Consider the following 17178-nt stretch of genomic DNA (forward strand, 5'->3'; position numbering starts at 1 on the left):
GGGTATGAACATGTTACAAGATAAAAAAGTAAAATGTTTCAGGCTTCCCATGTGAATTGTATGGCTCTCCCATACCAAAGGACTGTTCTCACAAATTAACTTGTAAGTGATAATCCCTGAAGCATCTGATAGTGCACAGGCTGCTGTCATATTTTTGACATCTGTAAGGTGTACTTTATCTTTGTTGTGAATGAAACAGACAATGCTGTAATTGCTATCCACTGGATGGTCAGTGTTTTTGTTGCTTATTTTCTGGAAGTTTATTTGATCATAATATAGTGCTTTTTGAGTAGGTGTTTGCCATTCTTTGCCATGGTCACAAAGCATATACATCTGTTGTAGCTCTCAATAGTTATAGGTTTTATAACATTTCCATGCTTATGACTGCAATTTCCATCCTGTAGTGAATATTTGCACATTTATATTTACGGTCTACATAGTATACAGACCAGTTAAGAACACAACTACTCTGGCAGCTGGAAGAACCTACAGCCAGAGATAACAAAAGTGATAGTAACTTCACATCAACATCCTTATGATCTGCACAAATAACACACATATCATCCAAATCACAAATGGAATGACGCTCAAATAAATCCAAAACAAAAGATACTCAAGCAAGTATCTTTTAAAGAAATGGAAGACAGCCATTAACATTGGAATGTTAATTAATTTTAATTAAGGTTCAATTTATTTTAATTATCAAATATCATGTTCACATGTGATATTGTTTTATGATTAATGTTTAATGATTGTGACGAATGAACTTGGAGTAGTAAGAAGTAAAAGGTTGTATTTCTAACAGTGTATGAATCTACGTTGTTATGATATGGCTTGATTTAATGTTACACCATGTATCTTTTTATGTTTTGTATGAGATTGTATAAGTTTGACTAGCTCTATATCCTATGGATGCTAAAGCCCCTGTACAGGATTTGTGGAGTTATTTAATAACAATAAACAATAAACATGTAATATGAGATTTTGACATACAGTGCAACAATTTTAACAAGATAGAAGATGATGCGGAAGGCTAATTGGATTGGTCATATCTTACATGGTAACTGCCTTCTAAAAGAAGTTATTGAAGGAAAGATAGAGGGGCGGATAGAAGTGACCAGAAGACAAGGAAGAAGACGTAAGAAGATGCTGGATGACCTTGGGGACAGAAGAGGATATTTTCATTTGAAGGAGAAAGCTCTAGATCGCATCAAGTGGAGGAACTGTTTTGGAAGAGACTGTGGACCTGTCGTCTTGACAGATTACTACTGATGAATGTAGAAGATGATGGCTGTATATGGCTGAAACATGTAGTGTGGAAAAAGGGTGACTAGATAAGAAGTTGCATTTAAGATAGAAATATATGTGAAATATATGATATATTAGTGCAGCAGGTTTCTTAAATATAATACATTATGTACATTGTCAAGTTTTTATTCAGAACAAAACGTTTTGGAGACTTTTGATTCTGTCTCCGTCTTCAGGTGGAACCTACTCAGCTGGGCTGATTTGATAGAGCTGATAACTCTGGACACCTGCACCAACACAAGATAAGGTATACAAGCCAAGCACAGCACAAACCATCTGCAAGAGTTAAGGAAAATATTAAGAACATAAAAAAAAATCTACATGTATGAGGCTTAGCACCAGAGTACTATCAGAGTAGCTATCATTAGAGAGATAGATTCTCTGTATGGTACCGACATTAAAAAGAAACACAGTTTTCCCACTAAATCTACACTGGACAGATTTGTAGTTGTCTGACCTCTGCTGTGATAATGAGATTCCAGTTGGGAGAGATGTTCTAACTGAGTTGATTGATCAGATGATCTATCAGCAACATGTGGGTTGATTCCTCATATTCCCTGTATGTGGTGTTTGGTTCAATTTACAAGACCTTCACTTTTTTCAACGTATTTTGTGGCCTTCTTTGAACACATGTTGGGCTAATTTTGATCTTACAAGCAGACCTTGTGTCAGGGCACTCTCATCCCACATATTAAGGGTATCACCAAGAAATTCAAATACACTGGAGACAGATTCAATGTCAGGATCATTTTGAAAGCTAAACATACACTCTATGAGGCACTGATGAAAACTTGACCGGTTATAGATGCCCAGTAGGTGAAGTAGTGTATACACAATATTCCTTGTGATTGTGGTAGATGTAACATGAGAAAAACAATCAGACATTTAGAAGTATGCATTAAGGAGCACAAATAAAACCTGAGTAGTTTCCACCTGCAGTTGGAGACAGAATCCAGTCTCTGAAACGTTGTGTTTTAAATAGAAACAGGATGATAGATAATGCCCAGAAACACAGTAGTTGTATTAATATACCATCATCACAGACTTTTAGATTTTAGTGAATAATTAGTCAAAAGGATGTGAAGGAGATATTTATGGTTTTGGGTATTATCCTGACACATACCTGGCAGGACTAAGGAAATCTATTAACAGCATCATTCAGGATAGTGAATGTCCTACCGAAATCCAAACCAGTCATGTCCCAAATGCAAATTGTAAATGTTATGGCTTCAGTCTACTTGCTGTGTAAGACACAGCAATAATTTCCATCCTTTGTTGGATGTTTACAGATGAATGTTTGTTGTTTTTATAACACTGGTATCAGCAGCTCAGAGTATGAGATGTTGAATGGTAGGATGGTTAGTGAATAGTTCCTGGAAAGGATGTGGAAAGGAATGGTCATGATCCAGTTTGTTTTACTTTTCTGGCATTTGCCTTGAGGGACTAGGGAAAGCTATGAACAACCTCCTAGTACTCAGTGTTCCAGCCAGATTTGAGCTCATCATCTCATGAGTAAAAGTCAGAAACTTCAAGCTCAAGCCAGGTTTCTGTGTAGAGCGCATACAAGTAAAAATAACAATATATCTTTGTTTCGAGTCCACATCTGTCAGATTACCCCTAGTCCAGAAGTAAGCCGAATACTTCAATACTCTTCCATCCATAATTTCTCTCCTTGCCACCAACTTCTATATGACATGCCGGTTTCAAAACTTTGCTCACTTCTACCCCAAAAATATAAGCAGAGTACTCCTCCAAAACGTTCATACCAGCCTACCAGACTGCAGAGGACCAGAGTATATATTGTGGTGTATAGACCTGTTACTAAGCAATGAATCTGTAAATGTCTGTCGCTGCTAGACAACACCCACAACACACATGTGATCAACAGCAGAGGAACAGTCTTTTCTAAGTCCTCAGATGGAGTGTAGCTGTGCAGCACATTTGTGTGATTTCACAGAACCATATATGACCATCACGTGACATGTTTCCTACATGTCCATTAGCTTGTGGATATGTGTGATGTCACACAGCAACAGTGAATAGGGGTCATGTGAAATGTGTTTACTCTTGGTCGACATTGGTCCATCGGCTATATAAGTGAGTGTTCAGTTGGTAGCAGTTACGAGAGGGAAACAGTAGCAGCAGAATCACGAGAAGAGATCGAGTTGGAACTAGAAGTGACAGTGAGTGTGTGTGACACAGTCCTGAGTTCTGAGTTGCAGTAGAGTTATGAGAGAGAAATAGTAGTGGCGGAAGCACGTGAACAAAGCAAATTGGAACCAGGATTACAGAAGAATACAGGAGGTCGACCTGCGAGGATTTAAAATGTGACTGGAAGATTTTATGTGTAATATTTGTAGTGATTTGAAGTGACAGTTTCTGTGTTGAGATCTGTTGCTAGGAGACGACTAGTGGAAGACAGAGAATCCTAGTTCATGTGCAACAGTGAACTAGAAAGGGTGTAACTCAGTGATAGTGCTGTATTGCCTCTATCTAAGTGTAATTAAGAGATAGTGTGTAACCAAGTGCTAATCACTCCAATCATCTGAACCTATCATTTTCGTCACATGTACTACCCTACGCCTGATAATATGTTGGTGAAAATGTTCTAAGGTCTATCAGTAGTGCTCATTCAGATGGTTTGGTAAATTGTGTCTCATCTCTATGATTAGGGCCAAAAGGAAGCATACATGAGGTGCTGTCATTTCAGGTAGTATATAAGGCCCTTCATTGTGGGTATCCAGATATTGGAGATGGTACCTAATTTTATCATCCACACAGTTGGAGCACTTTGTGAGAACTGCTGTGAAAACAACAAGAAAACGTTCAGTAGACTACAGTCCTTGTTGGCTTGAGATCTCAGGTCTGTCAGAAAAGAAGTGAATAGTTCTGATGCATATTTTTCTTGGCCATTTCTTCATTGTGTTTAAGTCATCTCACTAAAATACAGAAAATGATGAGCCCAGAAATCTTGGTTACTGGCCTACATTATGTAATGCAACAGCCATAATTCAAAAATGAGAGACTGAATATGTTCTAGGCATAAGAGAATTCATATTTTCATTTTTGTATTTTATAAATATAAACAGGGCTTGAGGTGGGACGGGATGCGGCAGGATGGCATCCCGGTTCTTTTCTAAATGGCTTAAAAGCATCCCATTACTTCTTTGGCAGTAAATGCAATGTACAATACTTTAAAAGGGGAGAAAACCATCCCGGTTCTATTTTCATTCCACCTCAAGCACTGATATAAATCATCTGAATATAGAGCAGTAGAATGTAAAGATTCCACGACCTTTTTACCCCTTGTTCATAAGCAATGAACTCAGAGGACAGTCCTTTGTGTCAGACTGCTTGCAGACACTTTGAAAAATGTTTATATTTTGAGAGCAGGAATGTGATGGTAGATGTGACCCATGAGCCGCCCATTAGCAGATCTGAAAGTTTTATGAGTCACAGACATATGCAAGGAGTAAAGTGACAGAATTGTTTTAATGTGCTGGTGTTCAGAACATACTTTTAGAGTGCTGCAGTGGGATACTTTGAGACCATATAGGTTAAATGGCATGCTGCATGGTGACAGCTATATTTAAATGACATAAAACCTAGGATGATTTAAATGAGATCCATGATTTGGTGTTATAAATAACTGTTTTTCCTTGCACTGTGCCAACAAGTCAGGTAGGATGTGTGCACATTGTGCATGTTCTGTAACTTTGGTTCAGTTATTGTGGATTTCGTTGGTTTAACATTAATTAATTTTTGCTGTGTCTGGTCATTTGCTGAAATTAATCTGATACTCTGACATTTTGGATTGTCTACTTATGGAGTAAATGAAACGAAATTGGTCACCATTATTGGCCTATGTTTGCAATGGAAACTCGTTGCTTTTGCTGAAGGTTAAAAATTTTTAACATATATGGAATTCTGACAAATTTGGAATGTGTTGCAGACCAAATCTGTTTTGTAACAGTATGAAAAAACCTCACCACAATGTAGAAGGTGGCTGGATAACTCACCGATTAAAGGGAATAAGTGGGCCAGCAGCTATATTTAATGACTGATGGTTCAGATTACTTAAAAAGACCAACAAGTTGCATTATTTTTGTAGCTGTACACACAGGTGAATTTTTATATAAGGCTAGAATGGGTTTTTAAAACAGGCTGTCAGTCTCAGTCCAACTTAAAACAATGTTCACAGATGTATTGTACCTCTTTTTAAGTGCATGAACTTCTTGGAAATATTATTTGCATGCCTGTCTTCAGGGAAGATATGACTATTGTAGAAAGGTTTCATAAGTGTAAGTTGATGAGCTTAGCATTAAATTTGATTCATTTAGACAAGTTATAATATTTCATGGGGAATTGTTATCTTTTAATTCGATTCTTAGTCCTATTGCAGGGTAATTTCTTTTTACTGACATATGATGTCATAATTTAACGTTAATTCTTTCTTTGAAAGAGCTGTCTAGACACAATTGTTTCCAGCATGTATATTTGTTATGCTGGATACTCAGAGTGACAACACTTTCACTTTCATGGTCAGAAATATCCTGCAAGATATGCAGAATGTCATACATTCATTGTCAGTTGAAGAAATTTTATAGCAAAAAATAAGAAATATATAAATTTATATCTTCAATAAAAAGTTTAATTGGTACAATTAACTGCTGTGAAATAGTATGGCACTTGTGAGTTATTTGTGTAGTGGGTTGAAGAGTGAGGAAGCCATTACATCTACATTTAATATTTTCTCATGAAAGAATAGCTGGGAGAGCGAAACACCAACACAACTCCTGTCCAGCTTCATTAATATGCATGCCCAGGCGCTATTCATTGTCCCATCAGACATGCATGGATGAAGTGTTACAGTACTCTACAACCTCTGACATTTTGCTAAATGTTGGTTAACAATGCAAATGACATATCTTTCTTTTCTAACATTGGTGAGAGGGTTATGGTATCTGGTGGTCATGTGCCAATCCGCATGGAAGTGACTAACAGAATCGTTTTAACTTTGGAGTTCTCTTGAGTTCTTACAGCACTATGTAACATTCAGCAGAATAATTTGACATGTTTGAGCCTCAGAGAAAGGAAATAAGAAGAGAAAGGAAAAAACTAGACAGTCAGGTGATTCATATTAATATGTACTCAAGAACAAATATTTTTAATTTCTCAAGCAAATGCATCACAGGTCATCTACTAAATTGTTCATGGATAAACTGTGCCCACAGTGCTGTGAGTTGCTCAAATCTTGCATCTCAGAAACAGCACTTTGAGAAGAAAGCCACCCTATTAAATCAGCAGCTACTAAGTTTAAGTCATGCTGGAAGGTTAAGAACATATAGCATGTGTGGAATGATATATATATAAGAACATTTGGTTTGAAATTGCAGTGGAAGGAACCACTTAGGAGACTTAGGCAAAAGGTAATGTTGGAATGGATTATGGGGAAATAGGCATGAACTAGAATGGACTGGACTTTGTGAAGATGATTTTGTACTTTTGTGTTGCATAACAGTGGATAATTTTGTATTTTGCTGAATACCTATTAGCTGCTTGAGAAGGGGTTATGTCTTTCATAATCAGGTTTGTCACTGAACATTTACCCTCCCGTGGCAGGATTTTATAAAATACACTCCTGTATTCACATCACCAACATTTGCATCTATCATAGGATGCTGAAAAAATTGTCACTTGACATTCAGATTTCCTTCGATCCTTCTGTCATGATTTGTGAAATGTATGTCATGATATTGTTCGTGAAAAATTAGTGCTGTATGATTTTAAAGACTTCAGTCTAAGAGTGCAAAATATAGGTAAAATGTGTCAGAATCAATTACTGATGTTTGAAGCCCAGGAAATTTCTTAGTCTGGCAGTCATATTTGCTGTATTGTATTCATGAAAGGGGTTAATTTCCTGGCATAAGATGTATCTAAAATATGAGTAAGACAGGAGTTGTTTACTTGTTAAACTGGCCTTATTATTTCTGTGTTTCACCCCACCCCTCCTGAACTGCCATTACTAACACTAATGCACTAACTGCATGTTCCGCTTGCTTTTCTTGCTCCCGTACAGGTGAGCTCCCCCCCTCCTTCCACTCCCCGAGTCAGGATGTAGATTATCAGTCGGATGAGGATGGCCGAGGTGGGGTCTCTGGCCTTGTCATCATAGTGGTGACGGTGGTGGGAATGGCGGTGCTGATGCTGAATGTGCTGCTGATTGGCTGCTGCCTGCATCGGCGTGCCAACAAGCGTCTCACAGGTATGCATATTGCATTTTAGGTGAAGGGGACCTCCAGCAAGTCATCCCTGACATCCTTCTTGGCAAAGGGGACATCCCCCGCTTGGTTATCATTGGAGTGTCAGTTACAGGGACACTGCTTGTCCTGTTAAATGTTGGGCTTGTCGCCTGTTTCATATATAGGAAGAGAAGCAAGCGGCTGCAAGAAGGTACTGTAGGAAGTGTGCTTGGTGAGTCCATGTTAAGATATCATTATGAACTTGCTTTGGGACTCTGTTTTGCTTGAAGTTATAAATAAATTGTTTAAAATCTGTAATTAAATACTTTCAACTGTTAGTGCTTCTGACTTGTAGCACCTGGTTGTTATGAAAGGAACTTCCATCACTTGAAAGGATTTGCTGTCTATATCTACATGTTAGAATGAGGAGGATTATGACAAACAGGGAAAGAATAATTATAGATTTAGTGAATCCTGAAATTCTGATTTAATGTTTCTGAGTTTAATTTTCCCTTCATGTAATTCTGTATATCTGTAGTTCCAGCTTCCTTATATCGATGTTAAATTCCTTCCCACTGAAGATTTTAATAAGCTGATTATTTAGTGTGCAGTTCTGTTGTCCTCCCAAGAAACACTAAATGGACATTATTTCACTACATACATTAATTTATACATGCATTATATTTATATATGTGGGAGGTATATGGGATACTCCATTGGGTCAGTGGTATAGTGAAAGGTTGCAAGCTGGATGGTCAAGAAATTTGGGTTCATTTTGTGGCAAGGACAAGAGATTTTTCTCTTCTCCATAGCATCCAAACCTGTTCTTGTGCCTTTCCAGCCTTTCATGGTATATCTCCAGGCATGAAGTAGGTGTGGTGTGAAGAAAACTCACTCCCATCTAACTCCAAGTTTAAGAATTGGCGGTGCTATACCTCCACTGCCTACATGTCTTCATGGAATGGGTGCTTAATTAATCATATGTTCAGCGTTATCTTTACCAGTCTATGTGGTTGTGTGTGCGTGTGTGTGCGCGCGCACACATGGATGCTTGCACATGTACACACTTGTACACACATGACCCATAACAAAGTACCAGTGACCATGTAAATCCGTCTCCAATTGCAATCACACATCTGCCAGTGCATTTTATGTTTTGTCCCTGAGGCTAAAGCTGAGGATTAGAGTACTGGCAAACATGCTTCCTCTGTCCTCATGGACAGAGGATTATAAAGCCTTAAGGAACTTTCATAAATTGGATATAAGGTTCCACCTATAGATAATGATTTTAGAACATCACCAGATATTGTGAAACAGATATGAAATTTGGATACACTTCACATGATGATAAATATTTAGCATAAATTTACTGACACCTGTATTGTCAATTGCTTTGGAAAATTAGCATTACGTTGTGCTGAAACTTTGACAGTATCAAGATTCAGAACTGGTGGGGGGAGCATGACGACATGTGTTAACAGACGTTTATTGAAGTGTTGGACATAGATCATGATCTACAAATTAGTACAGCTTTAAGAAATCAAAGACTGGCTGATCTGTCACTAGCAATTACCCAAAGTATGTGGGAAATGAGGAAACTGGTTATGAACCTGCTCAAATCACAGCTGACAAGGCTAGTATTATCCTGAGGAGGGCTACTGCAATTTGTTTTGTTTATGTGACTGTGTTCAGTGTAAAAACGCTCTCAATAAACACTGTAGTGACAGTTCAAAGCAACCTGAAGTAAATAACCCTTCTATGAAGTGTTATTGTAATAATACAGTGATGTGTTAACAATGTACAGTGGAAATACTACTTGTTATTTTGTCTGCAGAAATGTTGCTACATAATCCAGGTTATATAATATTTTCTGTCCTTGGTTATACCTTAATTTGGCACGTTTACAATGTGCAGTCAAGTTACATACAGTATTGTTGTTTCATACTTGCATATGAATAGTGATCATATCTTATATTAAAAAAAGGTAGAACTGTCCCTCTAACAGGCCATGGAGGCCCAGAAGGTTGTGAGATATCGAGGCTCCCCTATTTCTGAGACAGTCAGCTCACAAATGTTGGTGAGGTTGTCAGCCTTATGTGCCAGCCCCCCCCCTTACCCCCAGGAAGATTCCTGGTACTCATTTCTGTTAGAGAATGAGTCCACCCCAAGCCCATAGTGCAGCTGGAAAGATTAAATCAATTGAAAAATCGAATCTGCAACCTTCCATCTTGTAACATAGTGCCTCAACCAACTACTTTACCGCATGCTCTCTAATCTTGGATCATTCCTACAATTTTTGATAAATAGAATTGCTGTTTAATAGAATCAAAATGCAACTACCAATGCAATTATAGCAACTGGTTCCTGCTACATTTGAATTGCAGAGAATGGAAGGAAATTTAATTATGAACACCACTTCTGGTGGGCAGTCAGTGAGCCTGTAACAACTAAAATACATTTTATTGGTTTTTCATTGTCTTATTCGGTTTTAAGTAGCAATTTTATGACAGTTTCTTAGTTACTCAAGCTATACAGCATTAAATGGAATTATCATTGTCTTTTAAGCATCATGGCATTTTTTTTAAATAGAAGTAAAAAAAGGTAAAGCTATCCCTGTAACAGGCTGTGAAGGCCCATATGGTTGTGAGACGTTGAGGGTCCCACATTATCTAGACAATCGGCTCAAAGATGGTAGTAAGTTTGTCAGCCTTATGCACTGGCCACGCTTTACTCCCCAAGAATATTAATCAATTAATTCCTGGTACTTTTTTCTGTCAGAGGCTGAGTTGACCCCAGGGCTATAGTGCGGCTGGAAGGATTAGGTCAACTGAAAAAAAATCCAATGACCTCATCAGGACTTGAACCTGTGACCTTCTGGCTTGCAGCATAGTGCCTCAACCAACTACACTACCGTGTCCCCCCATTTTTTGTAAAGGCTGAAGAAAATTATGACAAATTTCAATCAAGATAGCCAGGTTCGGGCATAAAAATTCAACCCAGGACCATTTGAACGTGTAACACAGATGGTTGGTTATCGCTCAGTTGTGATAGTTGCAGATCTTGACATGAATCTTCCAAATAATATAACAACTTATCTTATTACTTCCTTACTTACTTTTGGAGCTGAGCCCTTCTTAAGGAGAAGCCAAATCTGCAGCTACTCTAGAATTTCCCAGCATTTCATGGAACTCAAAATTTCATTACCATATTCACAACAGCCCTCCACTGGTCCCTACTTTCTCTTATTAGGTATGTAAAATATGTTTAGATACTGAAACTATTTGGGGAGCTGGGATAGCATGGTCGGTATACCTATTGGCTATGGGCTGGATGGCCAAGGGGGTCAAAATTCTAGTTTCTGTAGGGACGAGATTTTTCGCCTCTCCATGTCCAGACCAATTCTTGGACACATCCATCCTTCTATCCGGTGGATATGAAGGGCTTCTTTCCCAGGAGTAAAATGACAGGAGCATGAAGCTGACCACTCCCTTATAACTAGTGCTGAGGTCAAGAATGGTGGATCTATATAACCACTTCCCATGGCTTAGTGCATAATCAGTTAAGCACAAGGACAGTTTTACCTCTACTTTTACTGAGACTATCCAGGGTAGGCAAAACAAATACAAATTCCAGTGTTTTAAGAGAACAAGATACTACCACAAATCTGGTTACTTCTGAGTTCTTATGTTTTACTTGGAAGTAGTGTGTGTCTGAGCTACAGCTAACATATGTGTGGTGTTGTGGTTACAGCAGCGAGTGAACAGAGCAGCAGTAAGTCTGCCACCATTGAGATGTATGCCCCAAGCAGTTACAATGAGACTGTCACTGGAGAGACCCTCAGTTCTGTGTCAGAAAAGAGCGAGAGTTACTCAAATGGAGACAGCAACCAAGAGTACCTGGTAATTAAACGTCTATATATCAAGTCCGTCAATGATGGAACAATCATTAACATATTCAAAATTTAACACTAACACAACATGCTTCGGCCACAGACGGCCATCTTCAGGTGTTTCAGTGCTTCCAAACTGTTACACTGTTTTGATGAGCGCTAAAATTACGCGTTGCAGTCCACTTAAAATAATATAAATAATTAAAATTCATTAATTTTTTTCTATTAAAATCTTTTGTAAAATCCTATTGCACCTTGTAAGGGCGATGTCCACTTGTTTAGATCTATGTGATATTCCAGACAGTTTGTTTGAGCAGCCTGTTTTTCTGTTTCATTAGTCCATTGTTTTGCTATGTCTGCAATCTGTAATGTGCTCCGTGCTTGTGCGCTGTTCCCTCTAGCAGCGTGTGGTGTTTTTTACACCTCTGTGTAATAAACTCCATAGTTAATTTTATAAAGCACATCTGTGTCCTTTTCTGGCTTGCTCTCTCTTTGTTGGCCCTAATATGTTTCTGTCTCTCTATAACAATTCAGAACCCACATATAAGGTGGAGCTCACAAGGGAAAGGTCTGATTTGACATGTCGAAACCTGCCCTGATTTTTTTTTATTGCAAAAGTACAGAGAACAAAATCCACTGTCAAAATTTTAGCTGCTAATATGCACTGCAAGTATTTTTTAAAAATTGCTGAACATGGCCAATATTGTAGCCTGCCAGACCCTTGGAGGAATAACCACCGCTAGCAGAGCCGGAGCAGAGCAGAGAAATATGCAACACGCAACACGGCTGACTCACAACCTAGGCTGGGGTTGTACAAACCTCTGGTACAGAAAAAATGAGTAACCTTGGCAATTTTTAAAAAATACTTGCAGTGCGTATTAGGAGCTAAAATTTTGACAGTGGATTTTGTTGTGTGTACTCTTGCAGATTAAAAAGTATTTATGCATTCATGCATCCCACATTTTACTATCTGTGATACTATGGCTCATAACTGTCTCATCGGCCTCAGATTATTTACTGCCGCTTGCATATTGCAGGAGGATGGAACAAAGGCAGCAGCAAGTACGTACCTGATAGACCAAATAGAGTACCCATACCCATACCCAACATATGAGATGCAACACCAGCCAAAACCACACCATGATGAGCAGGATGTGAGGAATGCATATAGCCATGTTGTGGATGGTAAGTGATGTAGTGACAAAGTTAATAGAAAGTCTGTCGAGTGTAACAATTTGTAGGTCACTTTTTATTATTATTTCTGCCTTACATGTTTCGGTTTGACACAACGATCATCAGAGGCACTTGCTATAATTATGGAAACACTGTCGCTTTTTTTGATGTTCACAATTATGTTTGTCGTGTGGACGCTGTTACGATATGTTGACGTGTAAAAGCACAAAACATGCTAAGATAGTTGAGTACACTCTCAAGTTCTCACTTTTCATCCGAACCTTTTTTTAAGTTAAAACGCTAAAATGTTAAAATATTTGATATAAAAAAAGCTGAACTCCTCCTTGTTAATTCATCCCGAAGATGGGAGACGTCAGCGTGAGGTTGTATGGCTGCAAAGATATTATATTACTTAGGATTTTTATATATTATTATATATATTGTTTAACGTTGTGTTTGATTCTTGCTTACCTTATGGTTTGATATGGTCCTGTGTGCCGTGTGCTGTGTACTGCAGTAGGAATACTACATCTAATGTTTTTTTACAGCCTTGTGTGTTATGACGCGGTCGGGGGTGTGTTTATACAAGTAGTGATGAGGTCAAACATGCTGTTCTGGTTATTGATTTCCTTTGCCTGTTTCTGCTCATCTATTAGTTTATTATACTTGTAGTGGCAGTAAATTTGGTATTCTTCCTTTATATTCATTAATCTACCTTTCTTTGCTACTTCAATCAGTTCCATGACTTGTGAAATTGGGGCGTATTGATGTTGTCTATTTAGGATATGTTGAGCATAGGTGGAGTCATTTTTATTTAATCTTATACTTCTTATAGAACGGACCAAAATGAAACAATTCAAAATGATGTAGTGATATTATGTTCAGTGAGACAAATTATAATCTAAAGCATGTAAGAGTAAGTTTCCTCTTTCTGTTAATAACTCAGTCCTGCTCAGGTTTCCAGTTATATTCAGTTCATCCACACAAGTCTGTGGACTTCAACAGCATTAACCTTTAAGTGCTGAAGTGCCCCGTTTGTGCCAGTGGTGACTAAGGTCGTCGTGGCCAAAGTACCCAGTTTTGGCCACTCGGGCATTTAAACTCCGCTAGGGGAAGCGCGCGCACACGCCGCTAGTAGAAGCGCATGGACAGTCCTAAATATTTATTTTTAAATGTAGTAATTACCAGACCGACTTGAGTAAAATCCTAATAGAGTAATTAAAATGATACCTAAATGAACAACAACAAAAAGAGTATACGTATGAGTTACGCCGATTCTCATCCACGAGCCAGTAATTTTATTGCAGATTCTGCAGATAAATATGTACAAATATATAGTAAAATTCGATGTACATACCTTTTTGTTGTTATCTGCTTGATGTATATATAAGCTCCACCCCCTGCATCATCTAACTAAATCTTGGCTTTGTATGATATTCTTTGAAGCACCCGAGAATGCACAGGCCCACGTCACATTTCTCGCACTTTGTCTGTATTCTTCTCCTTTTCCCACGTGCAGAACAGACGCGGCAGTTCAGTCTCTTGTCTGAATGGTTTGGCCAGTGTTGTCGACTGGCCTCCTCTAGGCGATATATTGTAGATGAAAGAGCAGGAGGTCGACCTAAGGGCCCCTGGGGGCGAGGGCGACACGTTGCGGCATGCTCCAGCATGTTGCGCACAAGGGTTAGACGAAAGTCTCTATGTGATATTTTCGCACCACAGGATGACAGCACAATGAAACTGTTCAGAATCGTCAGATCTAGTAAATGGAAGAATAGTTTCTTCGTCCATTTCCAAGTCCGACGGCTGATGGAATAACTGTTTGTCATCCTGTCCGCTTTGTCAACATATCCCATGTGCATGTTGTAATCCGCAACAATTGCAGGCTTTATCGCATTTCTGTGTTCATCACAGAAATTGCCTTCTGCTGGAGGAGCGTGCATATTAGTCAACATATATACATCTCGTTTGTCTTTCCAAACTAATACTGTCATGTCACCCCTCACCCTAACCCGTATGTCTCCTTTCTTCAATCGAAGTTGTCTGTTGCGTATGTCTTGTGGTAGGCCCTTCCGATTTGGTCTGACTGTTCCGCAACAGCTTATTTTTTTCGTCATTAGTTCGTCGAACAAGTCTGGCGACGAAAAGAAATTGTCCATGTACAGTTTGTGCCCAACCCCCTCTACTCTTTTGCAGAGGTCCCTGACAGTTGCATGCGTCGCAGTCACTTCTTGGTCAGCGCGTGTTCTGTCTTTACCTAAGTAAACCTTCATGTCGTATGTATAGCCTGCTGAATCACAGAGCTTGAAGATTTTGATTCCGAAACGTTTGTGTTTCTTAGGAATGTATTGTCTGAAAATAACCCTCCCTTTGAATTTTACAATTATTTCGTCAACAGCCAGATGCTCCGAAGGATTATAATATTTTTCATATCCGTCATTTAGAGTGTCAAAAATAGTCCGAATTTTCCATAGTCGGTCATAATTGTCGGCTTGTCTGTCAATTCCTGCATTGTTGTCTGTAAAGTGAAGGAAGCGAAGAATATGAAGAAATCGGTCGCGTTTCAATGTCTTACCGTAGAAAGACGTGAGAAATTGCTCAGCAGTCGCCCAGTAGTCTCTTATTCGGTCTCTAATGTCATGGCCCATTTGAATAATGATCCCTAAAAAAAGAAACATTTCGGAATCAGTAATGTCAGGGAGTGGAGAAGGTCCGTCTTCAAGACTGTCGAGATATTGGTGATAATATCTGTTAGTCTCTTCCACCAGCAGATGGATAATTTCTCTGAAGAATAACAGGAACACGCAGAGTGGAGTGGAATCCTTATTCACATGTGGAGCTTCGTTTAGATTTATCCCCACTGCTCCACCAGAAAAATTATTCGCACCCCTTCTGCCATGCTGTTGTGGTGGTCCCCATGACGATGGTGATGACGACAATGATGATAGTGATGATGGCGGTGGCTGCACGAGTTCTTCATCATCCTCATCTTCGTAGCCCCAATTATTATCTTCATCTTCTGTGCAGCAGTCCGAATCAGAATCGAATAGCAGTTGCCTTTCAATTTCATAATTTTCCAAACGACGTTTCATTGCCATGGTAAGATGAAATGTAACTACAGTATTCGATTTCACTATCACTACACAGGAAAGAGACGGCACTTTGTATCTCAGCCACGAAGTAACTGTTTGTTCACGACCCTAGAAAGGGCAGTAATATCTTGCAGCTATAACGGAAGGTTTTAGCACTGAGGACGGGACCCCTCTAGCTTTCTCTTGAATAGCCATTCTTTCATTCTTCTGTCCTTTAGTAAAAGATTCGAAAATCTGGAAAGTGTAAGCAGTGCTAGCAAAAGACCAAATGACTTTATTGCTTCCACCTGTTTTATGACACCAGGACACTGCTAAATTTTTGAAGTGTTACAAACAGAAATGAAGTTATAATGCAGAATGACTCTGTGAAGAACTGGGAAACCATTTTTGCAGTACGCATCAAAATTAAAAGAAAATAAAATAAAATAGGGTATAACACTTTGTATAAAAATTTTCAAATCTTCCGTTGTAATACGCGACAGTGTGTTCTTTGCTGATACACACAAAGTTAATGCCATCCATTTATCACAAAAGTTGAGTTAGATACAGCATTTTTAAACACAATGCTTAAAATTGATTAAGTGCCCGAAGAGGAACGGACATTTAAACCCAGAGTGGCAACGGGCATTTAAATAAACTCCAGCCAGCTCAAGCTTACCACCATTTCCGAAGTCCGGCGTTTAAAGGTTAAGTACTGCTTACACTGACCCAACTCCTGTGCAAAAAGAAGTTCCAGGGTAATATTGCTATTCCCTTTATAGCGACAAAATAAAGATCTTATATGTAAAACCTCAAGAGTTTGAAGGAAAAAACTGGTAGAAATAAACATTGGAAGGTGTGCATAATCTTGACAATATTTTTTCACATCCTTCACACCTCAGTCATTGTTGTCACTACCCATACTCGTACTACAGCCAGGACCATTCGTGATATTAGCAGAGTCTTCTCCAGTCTTCTCTCTCCTTTGATGAATGTTTATATTTTTGCCCTCTTTTGTCTGTCTTCTCTTGGTCTCTCCACCATGTCTTCATGTCTCCGATGGTTCATTTTAACACACTGCGGACCGGTGGTTTAAACATTTAAATCACCCTGGGGACCGGCGTTTTTAAACCTACTACCCTAACTTGTGCACTGTTCACTTTAAAAATTAATATAAAATCTCCTAATTAATTTTATGAACTGAAATTTTTGGAGAACACTTACCAGAGCTCCTAGAAGTGCTTGCGCATGTGATATCTCTGGAAACATTCCCCTTTGTGAAGAGGCATTACGCATAAGTTGCACATGTAGGCAGTTGTACTCTTCTTCTTGTGCTCTGCGCACACACGGCACTGCCTAGAAGGGTGTTTCTTCTTGCAATATTCACTCTTCACAATTTTCACGAGAATATGTTTCCGCATATCACCCGAGAGTCGGCCAGGGGGGTCTACTTGAGGCCTCCGGCGGGTGCGAACAGATGGCCCCGGCTGCACTA

General features: G+C 38.9%; 1 protein-coding gene across 3 annotated transcripts in view; it reads left to right on the forward strand.

Moving 5' to 3' along the window:
- LOC111862247 (nephrin) overlaps positions 1-17178 on the forward strand; it is a 601827-nt gene that overhangs the window by 577370 nt on the left and 7279 nt on the right. Inside the window, exons 16-18 of one of the 3 annotated variants that reach the window (XM_023847459.2) lie at positions 7388-7573; positions 11301-11449; positions 12477-12624. In XM_023847459.2, coding sequence (XP_023703227.1) covers positions 7388-7573; positions 11301-11449; positions 12477-12624 — 483 coding nt within the window. Of the gene's footprint in view, positions 1-7387; positions 7574-7593; positions 7783-11300; positions 11450-12476; positions 12625-17178 lie in introns of all 3 variants that reach the window. The other 2 variants (XM_023847461.2, XM_033750600.1) reach the window with 2 other exon arrangements.

The sequence above is a fragment of the Cryptotermes secundus genome, unplaced genomic scaffold, assembly GCF_002891405.2.
Source record: "Cryptotermes secundus unplaced genomic scaffold, Csec_1.0 scaffold3, whole genome shotgun sequence".
In the NCBI taxonomy this organism is placed as follows: Eukaryota; Metazoa; Arthropoda; class Insecta; order Blattodea; family Kalotermitidae; genus Cryptotermes; species Cryptotermes secundus.